This window comes from Myotis davidii, unplaced genomic scaffold (genome assembly GCF_000327345.1).
Source record: "Myotis davidii unplaced genomic scaffold, ASM32734v1 scaffold827, whole genome shotgun sequence".
Taxonomy (NCBI): domain Eukaryota; kingdom Metazoa; phylum Chordata; class Mammalia; order Chiroptera; family Vespertilionidae; genus Myotis; species Myotis davidii.
This window is the reverse complement of record NW_006297815.1, coordinates 1,422,802-1,433,361: the sequence shown is the minus strand read 5'-3', so window position 1 is coordinate 1,433,361 and position 10,560 is coordinate 1,422,802. Positions and strand designations below refer to the sequence as shown.

At 53.4% G+C, this 10,560-nt stretch overlaps 1 protein-coding gene across 1 annotated transcript in view; it reads right to left on the bottom strand.

Moving 5' to 3' along the window:
• The window catches only part of CDH22 (cadherin 22), a gene marked incomplete at its 3' end in the record, with an annotated part of 91,493 nt that overhangs the window by 78,559 nt on the left and 2,374 nt on the right, over positions 1-10,560 (bottom strand). Inside the window, exons 3-4 of the mRNA XM_006773561.1 lie at positions 10,337-10,554; positions 1,037-1,331 (exon numbers count right to left, since the gene is read on the bottom strand). Of these exons, the coding sequence (XP_006773624.1) occupies positions 1,037-1,331; positions 10,337-10,554 (513 nt within the window). The remainder of the gene's footprint in view (positions 1-1,036; positions 1,332-10,336; positions 10,555-10,560) is intronic.

Here is a 10,560-nt window from a genome sequence, read left to right as displayed (position 1 = left end):
GGCTTTACGAGGAGCCCTAGGCCAAGTGGAGCCTTGGTGGTCAGCCACCTGCATGTGGGCCCCATGGAAGGAGAGGGCAGATCCATCCAACCTTTAGCTTCAGTGCTCCCTGCTGGGCAAATGTGCTTTTGGTGTGGCCAAGTCTGAGGTCTTCTTGCAGGTGGGACTTGTGATGTGTGTGCTCCCTTTTCCACACGTACCCAGTGCCCTGGGTGTTTGCGGCCTGCCAGGCACTTGCACCTGAGCCTGTGTTGGGGGCTCAGCGTCTCTGTGAACTGTGTCCCCAGGGGGCTGCATGTTGGTGCGCTGGGGCCCCCTGAGGGCAGTGAAGGGAGCCGTCTGAATGCTGCTGCACCTGGCTGTGCTGGGCCTGTCCACGGCCACCCTCTGGCGGAGTGGGCCCAGGATGGTAACACTCAGTGTGGCTATTTCTTGTGTTTGTGTAGGTGACTGTGTCTGGGCATAAGCTCCATCTGTGCAAAGGGCTGTTTCCTGGGTGGGGTTGTATGTGGCTATGTTGGGTGTTTGGCTGTGTCTGGTTGTGTGGTTGGTCCGTTTCGGCTGTGTCCCACTCTGGTTGTCTTTGGTTGTAGGTGTACCTGTGTCCTGCTGTACCTGCGTGTGGGTGGGATTGTGACCAAGGGCTGTACGGTGTGTGTGGAGTTCAACTCTGGTGAAGGACTGGGTATGGTGGACAGCTGAGCTGGTATGTGAGGTTGGGTCTATGTGTGGGTGTAAGACCATGTCCGAGTGTGTGTCTGAGTCCACATGGAGATCTATGTTCATGTGGGGACTATGTCCATGGATGTGCCTGAGGTCACATGCATGCCTCTGTGACTGTGCCCAGGTCTATGCCCGAGCCTGTGGTCACCTGGCTCACACCAGTACCCTTTGCCCTGGGGTAGCAGATCCTGTCATTCCTGCCCCTCCCCGCAGTATCAGCCACTCCCCCCACGGCGGGCTCCCACTCAGAACCTGGCAGCTCCCCTTCCCCCTCACCCTGGCCTACCCCGGCCCCCAGGGTCCCGCAGCCCACCTGTGGGGGACAGCTCGGCCACACTGCCAATGTAGGGGCCATGCAGGAAGCGGGGCTCGCTGTCGTTGATGTCCTGCACCTTGATGATGAACTCCGACTCGGGCTCCAGCAGGCGGTTGGTGGCGCGGTCCCGAGCCTGGGCCCGCAGCGTATAGAAGGTTTTCTGCTCACGGTCCAACCGCTCCATGGCATGGATGTCACCTGTCAGCTCATCGATCAGGAAGATGGTGCCTGCGCCCTCACCCGAGATGGTGTACTTGATGGCCCCATCACCCTCGTCGGAGTCCGAGTGGATCTGGAGAGGCAGGGAGGAAGACAGGGTAGAGGTGGGGGAGGAAGCTCCTCTCAGCCTCCTCCTGGGAATCCCACAGGGGCCTGTTCCTAAGATGTCCCTTCTTTAACACACCCATCCTTCAATAAAAACACAGGCCTGGGGAGCCATGCCTCACCCCTGCCTGGGCCTCACCAGCCCTCCGCAGCCCTCCCTGCTCCAGCCCTGCCCCGATAATCTACCTTTCACTCTGCAGCTGGACCGCTCAGCCTCGGAGGCAGATCTGAACACGCCCTTCCCTGCTTGCAGCTCTCCCATGGCTCCCCGTTGCCTTTACAAAGCAGCCCAGAACCACTTCCACACCAACGGGCTCCTCTTTGAGCACTTTGTCCTCACTTCTCTGCTTACTTAAACTCTGCTCCTCCCGCAGCGCAGCTCCGTTCAATGCCGCCTCTTCCCCAAGCTTTTCTGGATCCCCGTCCCCATCCCCTCCACGACCTCTGCAGTTCAGTACATCAGCCATCATTATCACGTCCAGCTTGTGGGATGGCTGTAGCCAGTGTTTCTCCAGCCTCATGTGCATGCAAATCACCTGAGGATCTTGTTAAAATGCAGATTCTGACTTAGTAGGTCTGGGAGTGGGGCCTCAGCTAGCATTTCTAATAGGATTCCAAGCTGCTGTCCAATCTCCTCAGGCTCTGAGCCCCCAGAGGCCAGGGCTGGTATCTTACTCCTTACTCACATCTGGAGAGCCAGCCTCAGGGCATGGCACATGAGGGGGACAGGGCATGAAGGGAGAGAGGGAAAAAAGGGGATGCAAATTGAAGGAGCACTTACTATGTGCCAGGCACCATGCTAAGCAATTTACATATTTATCTAGTTCAGGGTTCTTTATAGAAAAAAATAGTACTTGAGTAGGTTTTGCTACAGATATTATAGATTTTTTTTTATTTTTTTTTTTAGTTTCCCATGGAGAATTGGAGAAATGGGATAATTTGCTCCTTGGAGGAACTGGACTGGTCCACAGCCTGGCCTTCTCACTCCATCCTCGAGCCTCCAGGGAGGAGCCCGGGTGGAGGAAGCGGCCTTACAGCCTGGCCTTGGCTGCTGCAGCATCTCCCTGTGTGGCCTCTGCCCCTCTCTGGGCCTCAGTTGCCTCCTCTGTAACATGGGATCTAATAGCACCCCTCTCCTAGAGGTGTTGGGGGATAGTGGAGTTGAAATCACACAAGGCCCTTAGCACCTGCCTGGCACATGACACAGTATTTAACAGCCAGCACGGCAGGGACACTGTCCAAGGAGTGGTACCACAGGAGGGCCCTGCGGGGCCAGGCAGGAGCCGTGAGGTTGCTAGATCACAGAGAGGTTCAAGGGGCCGAGGGAGCTGGGGCGAGGGAGAGGAGAGAGGCTGTTTGTCGCAGGCAGGGAGCTTTGTCACTATCTCAACAGCCAGCACAACCACACTGGCATGTGCGAACTGAAAATCAGCCCCGCCTGAGACATAATAAGTGTCCAGTAAATGGTCGCTATCGTATTATTATGTTATTACAAAATGTTGGCCATATATAACTGGGATTTAGTCCAGGCCCTCTTAGGCTCCAGATCCCAGCCTCTCTCCTCTGCATGGAGATCTTGTGGGCAAGCAACCAGCCAGCAGACTGTTCTCCCAAAGAGAAGCACCGAAGTCCTTATCCCCTAATGCTCCAATCCCCGAGGCAGCTCTGAGCAGAGGCAAATGCATCTAATGAAGCGGTGACCTGGGGTGGTCCCCACTCCTCGCTGAGCTTCCACAGAGATGGGGGGTGAAGGAGAGAATCCCCAAGTCCCTTGTCTGGCCAGGACCCCGTGTCCCCCAGCCCACTCAGTGGGATAAAGGTGCCAAATGAAGTCATCACCGAGGGGGACGGAAGCCCAGCCCCGGCCATGCAGGAGGAGGCGGGGAATAAATTCTGCTGGTGGAACTTTGTGTCTGAAAGGTGGATTATAGAAGTGCCATTTGGAAGATTGAATGGCCCATAAACATTTTCATATTTCATTAGCCGATTAATGGGCATCTCTCTCTTTTTGGCGAGTCTGCTGATTCTCAGCAGAAATTGCGGGGAGTAAATGGAGGCGGCGGGTGGAACCTTTCTGGGTCCCCATCCTGTTATAGATTGCCCCAATTAATGCCTGTCCTGGGCTCCACCAAGAAGCCTTCTTCCTGTCCAGTTACTGTTAATAGATTTCTCATAAGTGGCTGGATTGTAAAAACCTCATAACTCAGTTTAATGCCCCCCATAAAATTATCTCAGAACGGCGGCCCTGAATCATTGGCAGTGCCGGGATGCGGAGACCTGTCTCTCCTGTTGCTGTTTATGCTTTTCCTCCACATCTGCCCAGGGGACATGGCCACAGGAGAGGGGGGACCTGTTCCATCTTAGAGTGCCTGCACCCACTTTCCAATCAGACCTGGCACCTGCTTACTTTATCAGCAAACGTTCCTGAGCAGTGAGCAGAATACAGGCATACCTCGGAGACATTGCGGGTTCGGTTCCAGACACCACAATGAAGTGAGTATTGCAATAAAGCAAATCATATATTTTTGCTGGTGAAGGGTCGTGCCTTCAATTTGTAAAACAACAACAACAAACCCACCAACACCAGCATCTGTGAAGTGAAGTTCAATAAAACAAGGCGTGCCTACAGTTCCCTACCATTTGGGGGGATGCTTAACAGCTATCATCTTACTCGTTTTCATCACTGCCACATGGAACACTATTATTCTTCCATTTCTCAGATAGGAAAACTGAGGCACAGACAGGGGGAGCCAGCCCCTGATCCCATGACTTGTGACCACGGGCTTGTTAATTTTACCTCTCTGAGCTCGTTCCGCCAACCCCCCCACCCCGAGAAATCAGAACCAGCCCTGCCTGGTGCAGGTGTGGTGAGGCTTAAATGAGAACATGTAATGACCCAAACACTATAAATGGCTGTTTTCTCTTTCTTTCTTTCTCCTGGGTCTTCCTCATGTCCCTGCAGCCCTTGACATTTCACTCAGACCCCGGACAGGGATCAGTGGAACTCAGGGGTGATGTCATCAATGTTTTTCCATGAAGAATGACACAGAGTTCATGCTGGGGCCCAGCGGCTACCCTCTGGGGACTGCAGAGTCAGACAGGGCTGGTCAGCCTAGGCAGGAGCTAGGGGCTGAGGATTCCGGCTGGTCTGGGGCTGCCTGCCCTGCTTGCCTGGCCCTGCTCTGCAGTGGGGAAGGAGGGAGTGCCTGTGGCCCCACCTGAGAAGGACATTTCTCAAGACTTCCAGCTGTGAGTGGAGGCTGGAGGCTGGTGCTCTCATTTATCGATCACCTGCTACATGTCAGACATGTGCTGGTGTTGCAGGCCTCCGCAGTAATGGATTTAACTTTATGGGGTACATAAATGCACCCCGTTTTCCAGGTGAAGAGATGGAGATGGGCCCTGATCTGTTTGACTCCTAAGCACAGGTTGGTTCCCCTGCAGCCTCTGGGGATCTGGTGAGTCCACTTACAATGCTTCTGGCTGAGGAAGAGGGACAAAGGAGGAGGGAGTGGGCTGCAGGGCAGTCGCTGGGCCACACGGCTTGCGGGGAGGCCCGGACGCCCGTCTTTTTGCCCTGTACTTGGCAGGCCAGAGTCATTGGCAGCCTCTTCAGTCTGAGCCTCTATTTCATCATTTGGAAAAGGACTTCGAATCACAAGTTAGGAAAGGTGACAAGCTTTGGCTTTAGGATTTGTTGGGTGCCAGCTTGTTTTGTCACTGACGTGTTGCATAACCCTGGGTAAGAGGCAATCCTTCTCTGAGCCTCAGTTTTCCCATCTGTACATTGGGCTGATTTAATCTTTCCATAAATTTCAAAGATTCATAAGATCATATGTGGAAGCTCTTGGCATATAGTAGGTGCTCAATGCAAATTCACTTCCTTTCCCTTTCCCACCCTAGTCTCAGGAGGATTTGAGCGACCCTCAAATCCTGACCCACTGGAGATATAGGGGCCATCATGCAATATTTGCTTGGAGTCTTTTAAACTCAGCTTGTTTCCTCCTTCAGTTGGTCCTCTCAGATGCCCTCCAATTTGGTTGCAGAACCCTCACCCTGCCTTGTCCCCCTGTCCCATGCACACTCCTCTGTAACACCTCAATGCTGCATATCGGTCTCCCCAGCTGTCATGGGCCTCAGGGGCATGGACTAACTGGTTGCTCTCTGTCTTAACTCCCCAGGCCTGGCACAAACTAGTGTCTGGCAATGCCTGCAGAGAAAATACAGATAGATGGGAAAGTGGAATGTGTCTGTGTGTATGCACATGAGAGTGAGATTTTGAGCTCCTTGAGGGTCAAGCATATGGCTTTGTTTCTAGCTCCCTGGCATCCGGCACAGGGCACAACACCAAACACACTGAATAAATGAATAATGAAATAAACAGCTGTCATTAGACTTCCCCGATGTCTTCTAGGCTTTCTGCAAGGTCCAATCACTGTTAAATCACAGGTACACACGAGCTAGACTAGGGAGGGGAGTCACTGGGCACACTTCCAGACCCTTGACCATGACCTCATTGATATCTCATAGTGATCTTGTGAATTAGAGATTACTCTCTCCCCATTGTATAGATTGGCAAACTGAGGCCCAGAGAGGGCCTAAGGTCACAGCTAACAAGAGGCAGCCCCAAGGCCTGTCCGACTCCCCATCCTGGGTTCTTTCCATTGCATCGAGTGTGGATAGCCCAGGAGGAGACTGCCTCTCCCCAATCCCAGCCTCAGATCATAAACAACACACAAACATAAGAGTGAGTGCTTCTCACCCGGGGGGGCTGAAAAGCTGGATTTATGAGGCCATTAATTACTTCCTCCTAATTAAATCAAAATTAAATGCGAGCAGAGGTACGTTTTCCTTATTAAAGACAATTAAATGGACAGTGCAGCTACGCAAATAAAACGAGTCCAGGATTTAAACGGAAAGCAAATCAAATAAAAAGCCTCTCCCAGAATAAGGGGTCTGTTCACGCCTGTGCTACTCGTAAACCAGGAGTTCATCAATTTTCTTTAAATATTAGCAACTTAATTAAATCTGCTCTCCTTCCCACTTTAATCCTGCTGTATATCTAAAATAGATCTCACTGCCCACAGGAGCTGGTCATAAGGGCTGACCCCATAATTCTAGCTTTTTAAAAAAAAGAATTAAAAACCCTACAAAATCCACATCCAACTGACAGAGGCCTCCGGGGAAATTACAGTTTGGGAAAGGGATTAGTCAACGTACCCAGATTGTATGGAAATGTTGGGAGGTTGCTTTAAGGGTGGGTTTTGTGAGAAGGTGAGTGGAAGAGGTGGGCTAGGCTGCCAAGGGGGCAGGACAGCGAAGGGAGATGCCTGCGTGGGGCTTTGGTGACAACCTCGAGCCCAGTGCTTCCTGCGGGTGCTGACAGGAACCTGGCGGTGAGTGATGGAGGAGGTGGTTGTAAAATAGGTTACCGTGGGGGCCAGGGTTCACTGGAGATGGTGCTGTTGCTAAGCTACCTTTGGAATTCGACAAGGACAGATGCTCCCAGTGGCTCCCTGGGGCAGGGGACCTGGAAGCAGTGAATTAACTGAAACTGTGGAGAAGTCCTTTCTCCCTGAAGAGCAAGAGAGCATAGCGTGAGAGTGTTTGTGTGTGTGTGTGTGCGCGCGTGCATGTGTGTGTGTGTATGTGAGAGTGTGTGTGCACGCATGCACACAACCACTTGTACAAGCACGGGATTTGACTAGAAAGGGGACAGGTGGGCTTTTAAAAGCCCAAGCTCATATTCCCTGAGGAGTGAGCTAGAGACCACCTGCCCCCGCTCTGGTGAGAAACCAGAACGTAGGTGGCGAAGAGGCTTTCAGCGTTTAGAGCAGGGTGTGTAGTGTCCGTGTAGATGGTTTTCTCAACGTGGTGGAAATATCGGGTGAGCCCTGTGATAATAAAAGCGCATACTGAGCACATGCCAGGATCTTGACATATGCTGACTCACTTGAACCCTCATCACAGCCATTTGAGGAGGTGCTAGTTAGGCCCTCACTCAACAGATAAGCAGAGGCACAGACATGTTAAACTACGTGCCCACGGTTGGAGATAATGAGCGGAGAGCATGGGTTTGAGTTCTGGCAGTCTGGCTCCCACTGGCCCCCGGAACCACACACTGCACCACCTTCCACAGAAAGTGAGCTTCGGGCAAATGTTTGCAAACAGATGGCCGTTCTCTTTCCTCCTTGCACAGGGTGCTTTTCTGGAGGTGGCCTTGAAAGCAAGCGAGGAGGGGCTCTGGATGCAGATGACAAAGGGGTTGGATGGAATAGTTATGACAGCAGTAGGGATGCTGGGAGAGGTTGCTGTGAGACGAACACCCCTGGCTGGGCACAATGCTTGCATCTTAATAGACGTTCATACAGAACAGTTAAACCCCCTGGGGCCGGGAGCTGGTGTCAGAGATCTGGTCAATGGCTTGATTCTGTCACTGTGTTGCTGTGGCCTTGGCATGATACTCCCTGCCTCTGGCCTGTTTCCCCCCCTTATAATGAAGGAACTGACTAGGGCCCTCCCATCGCTGACAGACCGCGGTTCCAGGAGATGGGTGGGGTTTGGCCCATGCCACTGAGATGATGGTATGGCTGGATGGGTGCAGCGGTGAGTCAGCGGTTTCTCTGATCTTTTCAGGTTGTGGGCGGCTGGGCTGCGGAGGCCTTCTCAGAGCCCCAGCTGCTGGGCAGACAACAAGGCTGGGGTGCCTGAGGCCACCCCCACTGACATTTAGGCAGATGTGTCAGACTCCTCCCTTTTCTCTCTGGGGTTCCCCGAAGCCCTTCTCCCAGGCCTGGAGGGTTCAGAGAGGGTTGGAGAATCCAGCTGGGACGGGCCTCCACACACGTTCGAATCCTGGCCGAGCCACCTGGCCCCTCTAGGACTCTGCCCTCTCCGAGCCTCGGTTTCCTTGCCTACGTAAGGGAACAATGACTTCTATCTTGCAGTTCAAGAGTGAAGTGCTTCATATAGGAAAGAAAAAGAAACAATGAACAAGCAACCAGGCTGCAGGCAACACATTATGCGCTCAGTGTCCTTCTTTAATCCTTTCAACAAGCCTAGGAAGCCAGCTCCCTTAGCCCCTCTTAGAGATGAGGAGGCTGAGTCCAGGAGGTGAAGTGACTTGGTTAAGGTAATGTGGTTCATGGGTTGGCAGAGCCAGGTGTGTCTGCTCCGAAGCCCGTGTTCTTGGCTGCCTCACCATCAGCGACTGTCCAGCTGGCACCGGTTCCTCTTTCCCCATCCCTTCACCCCATTCTACCAGACCCACCATGTCACTGCCCTGGCTAGGAGTCAGGAGCTGTTGGTTCTGCCACTAGTTGGCTTGAGCAAGGACATGAGCCCCTCCGAGCTCTCTCTGTCAAATCCGCATTTGCTGAGTTGCGCGGATCAACTCCAGCCACATGTGTGGAGGGGGAAAGTAGCCATGGACCAGGGATGACTGTCAAGATGAGAGAAAACCTGGGTCTCCTGCCCGGCAAATGGAAAGATTACTATCAAGGCTTTCCTCCCGTCCTTGTCTGGGGTCCTGATCCCTGGGCCCCGAACTGAGTGGCCTGTCAGTCTCCCAATTCTCAGACCCATATCTCAACACACAGGAAACTTCAGAGTTGGTCTCCCCCATCTCTGCTGATCAAAACTTCCTGGAAAGCCTTAGCAGAGGCCAGGGAACTCTCCCTGGGGACCACTCTGTTTGTCATGCCCTACAAGCACCCCCACCTCAACACCTCAGCTACTGACAAGTCTCCAAACTTAGAGGACTCATAGGCCGGGCTCCTTCAGGACTCCAAGCCTTTGCATAGGCTATGGCCTCTTTCCCAGGCTGATGAACTCCTACCTGCACATCAAAACCCAGCTCAGGTGCTTTCTCCTCTAGAAAGCCAGCCAACAGATACTATTTATTGAATGCCTACTCAGTGCCAGGTGCTGCCCTGTGAAGTTTTTTATGCACCAGGCTGTCTCTGCCACTCTGGGGAGCCCCCAAACGGCAGAGGCGGGATCCTACTATTACTTGCCTCTGCCTCTCCAGCATCACAAGTATGAGAGGCTTAGGCATTGAACGGGTGAACAAAGACCTGAGCTCCTTATATTCCTTGGGCACAGATCTTCAGCCACATTAACCATCAGAGTTTGAGAAAATAGCTTTCATTCATTCATTCATTCATTCATTCATTCAACAGTTTGTGAGCAATGTCTGCATTAAGCACTGGAGATTTCATGGGGAGCAGAACAAACACAGTCTAAGAGGAGCGACACAGTAAATGCACAATCAAACAAACACTTGCATAATGAAGTGTCATGAAGGAAAGGTACCTCACGTGGGAGGGCAGGGCACAGGGAGGGATGGTCACAGACAGGGACCTCTCCTCGCTGGTGTGGGAGGGGCCGCCTCTCTGAGGAAGTGGCCATTGAGCAGAGAGCTGAGTGTGAGTACACAGTAATCATAGGAGCAGCAGGGGGTGCAGTTCAGGGGAGGCAACCCAGGAATGGGGTGGGGGTGTCAGGAGTGCTTGGGGCCCCAGGGCCCTGGGCTGAATCTCAGAGAGGGAGCCGATCTTTGTAGGTAGTGGGGTAGGATTTGGGTTTGTCCCCAAGTGCATGGGAAGCTTGTGAAGCATTTTAAGCAGAGTCGAGAGAGTATGTGTGGGATGTTCAGATTGGCAAATGTGTTTCTACATTCTAGATGCATCTAGCTACAAGATGGACTGGCTTACCTCCTAGCACTCTGTGCTCCAAGACTCCAAGGAAGAGGGACGAGAGAAGGGCGTGGGGCAGAGAAGAAAAGGGAGAGTGCGGGACCCTGCTGTCTGCCACCCCGCCCCCTTCACTCCCTCCTTCCCACGTACCCCTCCTCCCCGCTAAGGCAGTTGAGACCAGGCAGTTATCCGGTAGGGGAACTGGGGTCCCTTGCGTCTACCAATGGGTGTCTCCAGGGTCCTGGGCCCCGGACAGCGGTGCAGGGTCCCACTTTACCTTGCCCACATAGAGGGGCTCCGTGCCCGTGTACTCCTCCACCACGAAGAACTGGTTCCAAACCCAGCCGCGCTTCACGCGGCCAGTGCCCAGTGCACCTTCCTGCGGAGCCCCAGGCGCGGCTGGTGCTGGCGTGCCCGCCGCCCACAGGCCTCCCAGCAGCAGTGGCGGCGGTGGCAGCAGGAGCAGCAACAGCAGCAGCGCGGGCGACAGCGCAGCTCCCG